We start from the raw sequence: 15549 nt of genomic DNA, 5'->3' as shown, positions 1-15549 counted from the left end.
CACATGCATGTGTAGTTTCCTTTTTGATTAGGCTTTGTCTATCTTTTCTTGTCTACAAAACCATATAATATTCTCTCTATTCTTTTGTTCTGTGTCTTTTTTCTCCAAACCACGTAAATCCTCAGAACAACACAAGTGTACTACTACCTACCCAAAAAGTTACAAAAGTTGTATTCAATGTCACGAGTTCGAATATCAACAATGGAGAAAAGACCAAGGAGATTACTTGGTATAAGCCCAAAAATTCTAGGTAAAATATATTGATCCTTTGACGAGGAAGTACCAAGAACAAAGACAAAGATACAAATTTAAGTTCAACACCATTTTTAAGGATCTGATAATTGGAAACCCAACAAGTGTTAGTTGAAAACACGATTCAATCCATCAAGTCCCACTTCCATTTACACAAAGAAAGGGCGCTCCCCTTTTTTTTCCAGACTCTTAGGTCACTTTTGCCGCAAGAAAACAAAATTTATGAAAGTAAAACAAATAATGGGGAAAAAGATCCACAGTTGGAGACTATAAAGCTGTAGTTATATAATAAGTTAGCAAGTTTAGTCGAGTTCTGCTCTGCTTTTACTTCTCTTCATCTTAGCCTTAAACCTTGACTTCACCATTAATGTCTCTACTGTATTTATGAAGTTTCCAATGGCCATCACAACCAGAAGAATGCCACAAACCAATACCTGCCCCAGTATTCACGTTATCATCAGAAAACCATTGTGATAAACCATACTATGCGGATTACTCGGTTGGAAGTGAGAAACAAGAGGGACAAGAGTTTCCTATATCGATGATATTAATTCAAGTATCGTCTACATCACTATTTTATGTTTTTCGTCAGACTGGTGCGTGAATAAACCAATTGAATAATATTATAATACACAAATGCTGCCAGAAGATAGATATATACCTGCCATTCAGCGACTACCCCCATAAATACTGTCCTAAGCAACTGCAGTCCCACATATGCTTCAAAGCCCTGAGTTTCCAAAGTAGAATAAAAACATGTTTAGCTACAATCTGATAAACAAGCTTATGAACTTAATATGAGTCTGAAGTTTCCCTTAAACTGGTGATCTTTCACTGTTTCGACCATCTTACAAGTTTAAGAGGACATCATGAAGTTTGGTTTTACTTAGTATATATCTTCAAAGAGATTTAAGTTCCAAGTATATAATAATAGCTACCAGCCACCAGCTAACCTATACAACCCTGGTCTTATGGTGAAGGAAATATGAAGCTTTAATATGCTCTAGCATAACCTTATGTGAAATTGATTAAGGGTAAAACTGTTACCTGTAAAGTGAACAAAATAGGAAATAATAGCAACAATTGCCCATCTACTCCAGCTGTTTCTCCCCATACAACGTCCATCCTTTTAGCCTGAAAACGACCATAATGCACACTTTTACAGCCATTTTATAGTGGCAAATAGGATTCGGGCCAGAGAAAAAATGCAAATAGTATGGCACCTTTCCAAGTGCAATGCGAGTGTATAATCTTTGGCGTTGATATCTATTTTGCAGAAGCATCGCAACACCTTGCATCATAGCCCATTGGAGGAAAAGAAGCACTCCTTTCTGCAAAGATTTAGAACGATCAATACATTTGCATGGTAGCTTTTACTATGCGTATATGATAAAGTTAATGACCACTACCTGCTTCTGAACACAGTTTGGTTGACCTTTGATTTCCCAAGTGAGACTGACAAGGGCCATTGCCATGGCAAAATAATGATGATAAAGCCACCTGCAAATGCATATCAGTCCAATGGTTTAAGTCATCTCCAACACACGCGATAATATATGTTGATAAGATCATACACACTAAAATCAGTCTACATAACATGATTCACTGCAGATCAAAATCCTCTACCCACTGAGGCCTTTATAGGCCACTAAAGTTTCTCATCTATTCTCTAAATGATCTAAAGAATCAATCTCTAACTGACAACAAAAGTAAGCTACCTCTTTAACAGCTCTCCAATATTTCCAATTAATACCAAACAGGAGACAAATTATAGGTAAATCACAGTGTAAAACCTTCTGCATTACATTTCCTAGACAACAATTACTATCATTAACTAAATTCTAATGTCCTTCACCAGCAGTGCGATCAGTATAAGCCTAGAGAGGTACCAAAAAAAGAGCAAAACACAACGAGTAGCAAAACATTAACCGAGTGGCAGTGACAATAAATTTGATGAGTTTCTTGAGTCACGCTAACAACCTAAAGTTTATAGTAATTTTTCATGGGTTAAAGAGAATGGTCCAAAAGAAAATGAACCCTGCTCTCAAAGGAGGGAGAAACCTAATGAATTTTAAACCTCAGAACAGTGTAGCAAAACACAACATAATGATCTAGTCTACCCAAAGTTACATCATGTGAATTTCAGCAGCATAACAAAATTACATCAACCTAGAATATTTCAAATTTAAAACACTGGATACCAATAGCAAAACAATCATAACTAACTGTTAAGGAATAGGATTAGAGTACCATGAACGGATATCACTCCCATTAGCTCTCAAAATGTTCTCTCGCATAACCAAACCAGCATAAAGGAACAGAAGCCAAGCCTGATAAAAGAGGATTACATGTCAATCCGAAACAAACATAGCTTAAGTAACTCAAACTGAAACACAAACTCAACCATTATATATATATATATATATATACCTGATAGAGCTGAACAGGGAATGCAGGCAAACATCCATCCCACACATAAGATCTTAATGTCAAAAGAATTGCAGGGAAAACAAGAAAAAGAAGAGCTGTCCTATCCTGTTCCCATGTAAAAAGACAAGTAATTTTAACCAGATTCATACATCAAAGCAAGATCCAACCAACCACATTAATGAGGGAAATGCATAATACTAACTCTGTAGCTATTGTATTCTTCTTTAACTTTAAGCTGTATATCTTTCCGTGAAGCTTTAACATTCACAGGTCCCAAAAACATTCTTACAAAGCGTCCTGCTTTTCAAACATGACACAAAGTCTAATCCTTTTAACAATTGTATCAACACAAAAAAAAACTTGAATCTGAGATTAGATCATTGATTGATCTCAAAAGGGAGAGAGATTCAGAACCTTGAGGTTTGGAGGGAAGAAACGATGAAGTGTCTCCATCAGCAAGCATGCATCTAGCACGTTGCAGATCCTCCTCTAGCTGTAACCCAAGAAGACAAATTTAAGAATCGGAGAAATCGAGAGAGAGAGAGAGAGAGAGAGAGAGAGAGAGAGAGAGAGAGAGAGAGAGAGAGAGAGAGAGAGAGATTGGTTTTTGTAAAAATTTGACCTTTTCGAAAAGTTTGGGATCGAGATGCTTGTCGGAGACAAGGGTTGAGTGGAGACGGCGGATTGATGAGTCAACGACGGAGGCTCTTTTACGGAGAGAGAGCTCTTCTTGGGAAGAAGAAGATACGAAGGAGGTGGAAGAGTCGTGAAGCTCTTTAACTTGTTCGACGATTCGTTTCACTTCTTCTTCAACCTCCATGGTGTTTTGGATCCGAAGATGAATGAGATCGGACTTGTAAGTGTCTGTGAATGAGAGAGATTGAAAATAATTCGAGAAGACCCAGAAATAAAGGAAGGATTTTTAGAGACGAGAGGAAGAAGAAGAAGATGAAGAAGAAGAAGTTTGTAACTAAGGACGGATCAATCTCGCACGGATCTCTTTCTAATGCTCTTACAAAACCCTCACCGAGTCCTTCCCTACCACATCGCAATCTAAGCATCACTTTCTTTATTTTTGTTTTTCCCCTTAGTTTATTTTTCATAATACTTACAATTAATTAGAATAGTCTTTTTTTTTTTTTTTTCTTTCTTTTCAAGTCGGCAATTTTTAAACAGTTTTTGATATAATAAAAACTAAAAAGCTTGTTTTTTGCTTAGTTTTTAAAAAATCTATAAATGCAGAAAGAATGGAGAAAGAGATGGATTCAAAATGAAGGAGGAGTCTCAAAGAAAATATAAGATTGTCACAACTCACAATGGTTTTGATAACAAGCAATACTTGTCTGCATTCCTGGTAGTTTGGAATCGAAGTTAACTAGTTTTAGTTTTGGAAGAAAAATAAGAAGCTTTTGGGTGTGTCTTAGTTGTAAGGACGGATCAGTCAATCGCAAGGATCTTTTTTTCTCATGCTCTTACAAAACCCTCACCGATCGAGTCCCTACTCCCTACCACGTCGCAATCTTAAGCATCACAATCCTTTGTTTTTGTTTTTTTCTTAAAACTTAATTTTAGAATAGTCCTTTTTCATGTCGGCAATTTTTAAACAGTTTTTAATATGATATAAAGCTGTGTTTTGCTTAGCTTTTAAACGTATAAGGTGTTGTTCGTTTGGTGAAACAAACGTAGTATCTAGACGCAGATGCTTATTATCGTTTGTTTAGTAATAATTAAGAAATGAACTGGATTAGGTTTGAAAACTCATAAAATAAAAACTTAATTTTTGGATGAGTTTTTTTGGAGAGTTTGGATGAGGTAAACTCATCCATAATTGGTAAAAACACAAAATCTCATTTTCTCGCTAAAATCGCAAAATTAAGTTTTCCCGTCAAAAACGCAAAATTACGTTTTTCCGCAAAAAAATCAAAATTTTATTTTCTCGCCAAACTCACAAATTCTCGTTCCCGCCAAAACCGCAAAATCTCGTTTTCTCGCCAAAACCGCAAAATCTCGTTTTCTCGCCAAAATCGCATAAATGTAAAATTTTATTTTCTCGCCAAACTCGCAAAATCTCGTTTTCCCGCCAAAACTGCAAAATCTCGTTTTTCCGTCAAACTCGCAAAATTACGTTTTCCCGCAAAAAAATGCAAAATTTTATTTTCTCGCTAAAACCACAAAATCTTATTTTCCCGCTAAAACTACAAAATTTTATTTTCCCGTCAAAACCGTAAAATCTTGTTTGCCTCCCCCAAACCGCAAAATCTCGTTTTCCCCCCAAACCGCAAAATCTTGTTTTTTGGCCAACTCACAAAATTAAGTTTTCCCGCAAAAATGCAAAATTTTATTTTCTCGCTAAAACCGCAAACATAATTGCATTTTCCCGCAAACCGCAAAATTTTATTTTCGAAATATCAACTTACAAAACAAACATAATTGCATCCAAATATAATTTATGGACACATTAACCAATAATACAAACGAACATCATCTAGATGTTGTGTCTAAATACTCTGTCTTGATACTATATCCTGATATTATGTCTAGTTCACCAAACGAACAAGGCCTAAATGCAAAAAAAAAAAAAAAATGAAGAAGAGATGGATCCAAAATGGAGTCTCAAGAAAAATATATGATTTTCACAACTCACAATGGTTCACAACAAGCAACGGTAAATTGCATTTGGTAGTTTGGTTTGGGACCGAAGTTAATTGGTTTTGGTAATAAGAAAACGTGTTGAAGGGAGAGGAAGTTTTGTTCGTATATCCGTCGTAATGGCATCAATGCATGACTAGTTTTTAAACTCTTTTGTATAACAAGTGCTATTACGAATTGTCAATGTGGAATAAAGAAAGTAAAGATTCGTTGGATCGGTAAAGAACATTTGTGTTCGAATACATTAGCATGAAAATGAGATATCATCGTTAGTTTTTGAGTTAATTGTATGTCTTGGAGTCGGTGTAATAGTTAACATGGACATTTAGGATTACTATTAAATTTTATTTAGTAAGAGGTAAAACTTTTTTGGATTTATAAAAGATGACTAACTCCAAAAACATTTGTCAAGATTTGCAAAAACAAATTTGGGGCTCAACCCTAAATTCATATCGAAACATTAATTCACACGAGTTTCCAAAGTTAAAAGGATTTAATCTTAATCATATTATGCTAAAGAACATTGTGTAATCAAGATCGCTGTAATTATTCAACACGAATGCAGTTTGTTAAGATTTATTTAAACCTTGATTTTTGAAACAATTTGGGAGACTGATTTGCTTAACAATATATAAATATTAAAAAATATATTCATTTAAGAAATGCACAAACAAGACGGATACGAAACAAATGGCATACTCTTATGATGGATGAAGGAATCCATTAACTAAAACCGGAGAAAGTAGTTTTAACTACCAAATTTAATGTCAATTAAGTTCCGCTACGAGATCTCATCACCAATCTCACAGAAGCCAATAGCTTATCACATGTGTTAATCTCACTTATTAGTGAACTGAAAAGTCTAAGCAACTTTCACACTTTAAAATAGCTTATAGATGGGTTTCATACCAGTAGGATTGTACAACCCAAAATTCTGTTCAGTACCGGCCGGCTTTTGATTTTCGTTGAACGTTGCGAATAGAAACCCGTCGAAGCCTTTGTTGGGCCTCTTAGGCGTCCCTTTTCCGCTTACTATATGCTTCACAAAATTTCTATTGTAGGTAGCCGCGATATCCGGTGTGGTTAGGTTCCCATTTCCGGCTGATGGCCATCCGGTCTCGGACACCACCATTGGTAAACCTTTCACGCCTTCCTTCTCCATTGCCCACACGAATGCGTCGAAGATTGCATCAAACATGTTTGAATAGCCCAATGGTCCATCTTGGACTACGATGGCCTCAGTGTTGAAGGTAGCATAGTCGAGACGGATGTTCGATGGGTCGGATGCGTAAGGGAAGTAAGGGTAAATATTGACGAGGATAGGCGTACTTGTTTGAGACAACAGTTTTAGCACGGGGACAAGTTGTTCTCGCGCCTGGGACGTGAACTTTCCAGTGGACGGTGGGTATGATTTCTCGAGATTCGACATAGCCACCACCGTGCTTATCGAGATCGGAAGATTCCTTGACTTGACGAGGTTGGTGAGAGACTGCATGACCGGAAGCACTTGCGGACCGATTGGTCCAGGGATGACTTCATTACCAACAGTAATGAACGAAATGTTGACGTCGGCTAAGTAAGGCTCGATGTTGGTCACAAACCAGCCCTTAACAGCTTCTTCGCTAGCTGCAAGAGCAGCCAAGTCCTGGTCCCTAACGCCAACAGTAACTTCAATATTGCCGTGGTCGCGTAAGGCTTTAAGAACCTCTGTGCTGGGGTCGAAGATTCGGATTTTTTTAATGCCTATGGACTTGTAAAGGTTGAGAACATTGGACGGAGTTGGGAGGTTATCTCCGAGGAGGCCGTAGTTCAAACCAACGCTATTTGTTGCGGTTAAGAAGCCACTAGTGTTGTAGTTGGATATCATTATAATGCAGGAGAGGAAGAACAAGAACAGCTTTTTAGAGGAATAGATCATGATGAAACTTTTGTGTAGAGATAGCAAAAAGGTCGTACTTGCGCCTGTAAAAGAGGAAGGAACCAAACTTTGCTTCTTTATTTGTTTTGTTACGTTGCAAAGTATAGGTTGCATATGGGTGTATATTTATAGCTACATATTTGAGATCTATTTCCAGTCTTTATTGTAGTATTTTTTTTTTTTTTTTTTTTTTTTGATAATTAGTGAATTTGAGCTCTATTTCCAGTCTAGAAAAAACGTACCCAAGAAAGTACGTGAATTTGAGTAAATTGATATATTAAATATACGTAATTAATAAATTCATGTATTGTTCATATTTTTGTACAAGTAACAAAATAAACTAAAAGGTACGTGAATTTGACTACGAATATATACATAAATCATTAAATTGATTAATAAATTTGAATATAGGTGGACCAAGTTCTCTTTATACTTTCCAAAATCATTGATAATTGATTCATCATGTATACTTTATTTTGGATTTTTGAAGTGTTGATATTTGATCAACTCCGTATAATATAAGGTTTATAAAAGTATTAAGAAGACGTTAATTTGATTAATGAAGTTACAGTTTCAAATGCTATTCACTCGACCTAATAGTTATATACAACTAAAACTACTCATTTTAGCAATCTTTATACTCTCTTCTTGTTAATAATCTACTAGTATTATATTTTGCAATATGCAAGATTTGCATTAAGATGAATAAAAAGTTCAATGAACCCTTTGGGGTTATCCGATAGGTTGTAAGAGGAAACAATAAAAAAATATATTATATTTTCTTAACTAATGAAATCCCAAGATTAGTTCCAACTTTTACAGTTTTGAAGATGATAAAAACGTTATTTAAAGCTAAAGGCTTACCACAACATGAATCAATTTTTTTTTTCTGACCAATAAAAATTGGAAACACGTTACAATTTTTAATGGGGAATTGCATTGTATAACAATTTTTTTTTAATAATTCATTCATTACTTATACTAACCATAAAAATGTGATATAATATGTATTTTATATAATAGTTACAAGATTATTTCTCTATTACCATTCTCTACCATCATTTCCAACCACTACCTATCGGCTACCACCTCCGGTCACTACTTCTGGCCACTACTTCCGGCTATCAATACCGGTCACCACCTCTGACCACCACTTTGGTTCACCACTTCCGGCCACCACTTCGGGTCACCACCTCCGGCCACCACTTCCAGCAACCACCTCCGACCATTTTCGATGGCCACCATCTCTGACGGTCACCACCTTTGGCGGCCACCAGCCACCACTGCCCTACACTACCACAAAACAATAAAATTGTAATTTTACTCTACAATCATCCTATTCTCCTATTTTTTTGAATTAGGTGCTATTTTATTAGTGATTTTGGTTATCACACAAATTGACCCTTTTTTTTGGATTTATTCCTAAAGGGCGAATTTGTTTATTCACGTGTTCTTACTTAATCAATCAAAATACAACAATATGTCATTTAATACTAGCTTTAAAATTAAAATTAAATTGAAAAAACAAACAAATTGGATAAACAAAATCTGTAGACATCAGTTAGGGTTTATAAATAAGAGTTTGAGTTTTTTTTTTATAACTAAACAAGGTTATATGTTGGTTTGAATTCATATAAAATGATTATGATTTCAATTGAATGGAATTATACATATCGGTTTGGATTTATAAATGAGTTTTAGAGTTTAAATTTTATAATTAAACGAAATCATATGTCGGTTTTAGTTTATAAAAGAAGAGACAATGTTAATATTTTACAATTAAATGAAATTATATGTTAGTTCGAGTTTATAAAAAAGAATTATGATTTGAATTTTACAACTAAACAAATTTATATGTTGGTTTGAATTTATAAAAGAGGGGTTAATTAGAGTTTAGATTTTACAATTAAACAAAACTATATGTCATTTTGGAAGTATTAAGGTTTAGATTTTACAATAAAAATAAAATAATATGTCTATTTTGGTTTATAAAAGAGTTGTTAGAATTTAGATTTTACAATTAAACAAATTTATATGTCGGTTTGAGTTTATAAAAAATGGTTAGAATTTAGATTTTATAACTAAAACTATAAATAATGTTAGGGTTAATGACTTTAAATTCGTATTTAGTATTATTTTACTTATTAAGTTATGTTAGATAAGACTAATTAATTTTGTTTGTTTAATTAGAGTACATGATATAAATTATGATTGATTAATTAATAGGGGGTGAACAAGAGAGGTTCATCCTTCAAGATGAACCCAAGAATTATACTTGTGGTCATGCTACATACATTACCAAGATATCCCAAAAATGAACTTTTAGAAAATCGTGATTTGAAACTTTCAGTACATACAATTCAAATTCTTCCCCAATTACAATTTTGTGTGTTTAAAGCTGAAATGAAGTTCATTTTTTGAAAGATACAGTTATATGTTTTTGTGAAAATCATATATTTATCATAGGCCAACATTTCTCTCCAACTATGTGGACAGAGTTTGATTTTTTTTTTTTTTTGGTCAGCCATTGAGGCACAACAGGTCGGCCCATTAGTCAAATACCTATATTCGTAAGGAGCGTGACTCGATCCCTGGTGTGATGGTGTCTTGTACATTAAGGACTTAATATTGACCACTGCATTAAAATAACTTCACGAGTTTGATATCTCGTTGGGAGAGACAATTTATTACACACTTGTCTCTATTCTGAGATAATTGGTGTATGAGTCTATACCCAAAACTTCAAAATTCAGAAAAAATAATTGCTTTTTGGTGAACAGAAAAAAATAATTGTTAGTTTAGATAATCTATCTCTATTGATTTAAAGGTATTAACCTAAAATTATCAATTTAGAGTTGATTATTATAAATACCGACACAAAAAGCAAAAAAGAGTGGATAAGAAAGTAATCATTAGTCAGTTAGTCGAATAAATTTAACAAACACTCTTGTTGGTTGATATCCTAAAGCCAATTAATTATGCATTGAACGAACCCAATAATTTGTGCATCCACTTTCAAGTTTAGTAAAACCAATCTACCTAAAATTGGTGCATTAATTTAGAGTGGACTAAAATGTAATCAGTCGAATAACTTTTATATCTAACAAATGAATGATCTTAATTGTTTGATTTGATATTATACAAATTTAAAACTTATTTTAATTTGCATTATCGAAGTGTGACAATCAGAAATTCAGAATATCAATTGCCTTCTTCTTTCCTTTTCTACATTCATCTCATGTGAAGTTTTTTTATAACAGTCTCTTCCATTGTTCTCGATTTAAGAAAAATATTTGCAAGAACTCTTGATTTAAAGATCTTGTAATATCTATCCAACGTGTAAAAGTGTTCATCTTTAATTGATTTCACCTGATACTTTCCAATTGGCTCTTTATAGGTGCAATAGATCTTCCATTCAGAATTCAGAAGGGATTTCATTATCTTCTACTCCACACATTGCAGAACACTTGTCTTTTATCCATCGGGTGACCATAGTATTACATCCACTTTTTAATGCATAATATACTAAGGCATCTCTGAACTCATCCAAGCTTTCAAACACTTGATGCATCTTCAATTGACCACTTCCTCGCTTGCATCTCACATAACTCACCTCGTCACCTTCATTATCAAAATTGGGAGGAGATTATGTTAGTCAAACTCTTCATCCTCATCTTCATCAGCAAAAGGAGCCACATTTCTTTCAACTCTTAGTTCTTCCTCACATGGCTCACCACCAATCTCCTCATATTCTTCGTGTTCCTCTGTTGCTTCGGTCAAAAACATGTTAACAACCTTAACCCATCGAGCTCCATCACACATCTTATTGAAACTCCTTCCACTCAATTCCTTTCGCCCCTTAGTTTCTTCAAAAGGGTAAAAATACCACAACTTCTTCCAGTAAAATGACTCACCCAATTGATTCCCCATTATTGCATAAAATTCTTCAGTCTTACACTCAATCGTTGACATCTTACCACCAATATAAGAATTCCCATCATCATTAGTCGACCAACTCCAACCGTGATAAACAAAGAGTGTTACTTCAACAGTGTTCATACTGAAAACAGCGTTCATACTGAAAACGATATTAAAAAACTAACATCAAAACAAGCGACAACTCGCTTATTTCATCAGCATATAGTGCAAAAACTGCAAAACTGAAAAACAAATTGTTACCTGATTTTATCTTCTCACGGACCCCAGATTAGACCTTCGAACACGTTTAAGTGAAACGATATCTCGACTCCTTCGATTACAAACCACATATCTCGACAGAACACTCACTCTCTGTTTTGTGAAATTCACTTTCATCTACGACAAGAGTAAGAACACAAAACCCTAATTTAATTTTTTCCCCCAATTGTAAAAGGACGATGTTTTGTTCTTTGCTAGAACAAACGCAAAAATGATAAAACGATGTTGTTTTTGTGACATCCTGGTTTGCGCAGAGGTTTAAAAGGAATTGACTTGCCCACCTATGTCACCAAAGTGCACATATCTTTTTGGTCTATAGTCCTGAGAGAACTCCAGAGTTAAACGTGCTTGATCTGCAATTGTCACAGGATGGATGACCTTCTGGAAAGTGATTGTTGGAACTGTGCGAGTGAGGAAAAAACATAGAGAAAGATCATGTGGTGATTTTTAGGGACGGTAACAAGTCTTTAAAACCTCCCGGACGTAGCAAACCGGCCGTCAGATGTGGATGGGCTCACAGGCCTAGTGAGAGGACGTGAGGCCCATTAAAGAAGGTGGGTCCATGGACTAGGAGTGGACATGGAATAGGAGTGGACATGAGGCCCACTGAGAGGTGCCGGTCGGGCGTTACAACTCCAGCACCATCGGCCACACAACCAAAATCCATCAATATCCCTAGGTCTACATTCAGTCGTTATGCTTATACTCACGTCCTAGACATTGCTTGCTCCAAACTCATCCACCCTTAGGTCACAACCTTCAAGCCATAGCGATCTCACTCTTAGACCACTGTCTTTGAGTCATACCGTCTCACTCTTAGACCACAATCCTCGAGATCTTGGTATCAAGGGAACTATTCATCTCCTCAGGTGAACACCATCCCCTCTACCACTCTCTGGGCCCACAGTCTCTCGAGCTATCGGTATCTATGTGAATCACCATCCCCTTAGGAGAAACAAGCCTTAACGTCTACAAACTTCTCCCGACCCTAAGTACCTCCCATGGCCCGAGTATAACATTACAATGTCACACATGTCCACTCAAGTTCCATAATCAAACTTGATCACCCACCAACGGAGAAATATCTGCTCTACCTGCATTCATCCACCTATCCTCCTCTCTAGGCTCGATACCTTTTGAGAAGAATCTCACATGTATCATCTACAACTGCTCCATCCTCCTATGATATGATGGAAACTCCTCAACATCCGCAGCCCTCGGCTGCACCCTGCTACATGCAGCACAACTGGAGCCTCAACTGGTACCCCTCTCGGTAACCGCTCCAACAGCACGTCAACAGATCCGCCAAGCGATCATCTCGAACCTGGGCTCCACCTGCTGCAACCCCACACCTGGGTTCCCATCCCTCTCGGCAAACTCACCGGCTAACCCCCCTCTGGTCCCTCATGATAAGCTTGCGACCCTCTGACGTGCCTTCTCGTGGAACTCTTGACCACACACTCACTGGCCTCGGGAAACTGCCCGGCCACGACCACGATCACGTCCATGTCCACGACCAACAACTCAAACATCTTTAACCTCTGCTCTTTCAAGAAAGAGGCTAACAAGCATAAAACAAAACAAAACCACAAAGAAAAACACAACATACCGTGAAATCTCATTGAAGGCTCAAAGAGGAAGTTCTAGGACTCTATGCCACACACAATTGACTAACTCACATAATCAATCAAAGCATGGAAATCCACAACATCTACAACACAAAGCCTAGCAAATCCTACCTAGAACCGTAAGGGCTCTGATACCAAATTGAAACGACCGGACCAACTTTTTTTTTTTTTTTAAATAAAAATAAATAATAATCTAGTGATCCTATACTCACTAACAACCTAACTCCAATCAAACAACAGCAGATAACATAAACAATACCATTATACCAATGAATTAACCAATAACAAAATAACTAGTATTAATTCCATAACAATTAAACCAATAAATAAATCCAATATAAAACAAAGAATCATCATTCTTAGACAACATTCCAAGGACTCAAATCTAGCAACATACGGAAGCCAGACAACAACCAATCGAGCCACTAGAACATTCTCTTCTTCATTGCCTTGATTCCACGATCATAATTTGTCTTTACCTACACCACAAACACAATGAGATGCGTGAGTATTACGAGAAATACTCAGTGAGGCGATCTTCCCATCTACGAGCTATATACACAAGAAACCACAAATAAAACATAACAAACCAGTCATTAAACAGAACATCCAATAATACATGCACCACACCTACACATCTTCACACAAAACAAGTCATACAACTTAATAGCTCAGATAAGCCCATGGTCACACACTCACCATAAGAAGTGATTCACAAAAATAGCTACAACCAAAAGAGAGGCTCTCCAATTGCCAAGAATAGCTAAACTCGCTCCTACAACCAATCACAATAACAAACAAACATTAAAAACAAACTGTCAGGAAAAACAGAAAAGAACAATCTCACAAGTGAAACCACGAAATCAAAACAAATGGTTAACTTTCCAATCCATCCGCTGGTCTCAATCCGTGATTGAGAAGAAACGTCCCACGAAATTGTCTATATCTCCTAGAATATTATCTCAAATTCACTTCTGTAAAAAGGAGAGTCTACGAATACAACCCTACCAAAACTCAATACCTTCCGAATCGAGTTGAGCAGTCGGATCCTCCTTCTCCCAAACTCTGACAGTTCTGTTTTCTCTCTTTACTCTAAGGAAAAAGTTTTATCTCCTTTTCTTCCTCCTTTACAACAAATAACCAAGAGTTCTCTCTCTTTCTCTCCCTCTCTCTGATAACAATGTCGACAATAGCAAAAAAATAGAGAGGAGGTGTGACTTTATGAGGGAGATTAAGGGATTTTTGGTTTAATTAGATTAAACCATGATTTAATTAAACCAAAATCAATTAAAATCCACCCCTTTGGTTTACTCAACACATCTCAAACTCTATTCCCCAGAACATAGATGTTACAACAATAGCCATGAGAGAGTCTCCTTGTCTCTCACAATCCACCACCAAAAACTCACATCCTTCTCTTCACACATGAAGAAGATGGATCTCCCTTCTCCTCTTCTTATGCCTTAAGCACAAATTCTCTTCCTTCTCTTCACACATGAAGAAGATGGATCTCCCTTCTCCTCTTCTTATGCCTTAAGCACAAATTCTCTTCCTTAAGCATCCAACACGACGAAGGAGAAGCCCCTTCAAACCCACAACCCGATTTCTCTTTCTCCCTCAGGTCAAAACCTCGCTCGGCCTCATTTCCTTTTCCGTCCACCCCAAAACCATCTCCTTTCTCTTCATTTCCAAAACAGACCCACACAACTCTCTTCTCCTTCTAGAGCAGGAACAGCTGGGAGAGGAACCCCTAACATGCAGAGAACATTCTATTTTTATAGGAAATGTTCAGGCTTTCTCCAAACCACACTAAACTGCACGAAACCAAGAATAAACCAAAGAACCTGACCACTTGTAGTGTTGAGCAAGACCCACCAATAGCGTCAATCGACATACCGAAATCCCAGTTATAGTGTTCACATGTGTTACACTTTAAAACTGAAAATGGAATTAAATTATATTAAATCATAGATCATCAATCTTGAATATAGAAGTCATGTATGAAAAAACGTATAATCCAACTTTCTAAAAAAATATATAATCATCTAGTAAAGAAACATTTTCTTAATATAAAATAATGTGCTAGCGAGAAATATTTTTGTGAAGCACATATAATTTGTCATTGTAAATAGGATATTAATGATTTGTTTGTCTATATATGAATCTGACTTGAATCAAAAAAATTCAATTTGAAAATCAAATTTGTTTTTTATGGATGAAAATGGTTAATATATATAAGGTTAGTCAAATTTTTGGTTAAGTTAGATGTTAGAATATTTGGTATTTGTTTTTTAATTTCCAGTAAGGTTTATGAATAATATTTTACATGATCTATTTAAAGGCTTTGGTTTTGGTTTATATTCAAATTTTAATCAGGTATATACCCTGAGGGGGTATATATATTAGGTTTTGAATTAATTAATTATTTTACTTGTCAGTTATGCTCAATTTTCGATTCAGTTAAAGATGTTATTG

The 15549-nt window shown here is 35.8% G+C and overlaps 1 protein-coding gene and 2 pseudogenes across 1 annotated transcript; all 3 read right to left on the bottom strand.

Moving 5' to 3' along the window:
• Positions 1 to 307: 307 nt before the first annotated feature.
• Positions 308 to 4131, bottom strand: LOC104741910 (uncharacterized). The gene is made up of 10 exons (XM_010462835.3): positions 3305 to 4131; positions 3097 to 3175; positions 2885 to 2979; positions 2683 to 2787; positions 2503 to 2582; positions 1662 to 1752; positions 1476 to 1583; positions 1300 to 1386; positions 914 to 982; positions 308 to 686 (listed from the first exon to the last, which is right to left on the bottom strand). The coding sequence occupies exons 1-10, from the start codon at positions 3500 to 3502 to the stop codon at positions 555 to 557; spliced, it is 1044 nt and encodes a 347-aa protein (XP_010461137.1). The 5' UTR covers positions 3503 to 4131; the 3' UTR covers positions 308 to 554.
• A 1939-nt stretch (positions 4132 to 6070) lies between these two features.
• Positions 6071 to 7322, bottom strand: LOC104741909 (putative glucan endo-1,3-beta-glucosidase BG4 pseudogene; annotated as a pseudogene).
• A 3112-nt stretch (positions 7323 to 10434) lies between these two features.
• Positions 10435 to 11308, bottom strand: LOC147928329 (uncharacterized; annotated as a pseudogene).
• Between the last annotated feature and the right edge of the window lie 4241 nt (positions 11309 to 15549).

This window comes from Camelina sativa, chromosome 14 (genome assembly GCF_030686135.1).
Source record: "Camelina sativa cultivar CO46 ecotype springtype chromosome 14, ASM3068613v1".
NCBI lineage: Eukaryota > Viridiplantae > Streptophyta > Magnoliopsida > Brassicales > Brassicaceae > Camelina > Camelina sativa.
Note: the sequence above shows the minus strand (reverse complement) of the source record. Positions and strands in the feature narration are given on the sequence as shown.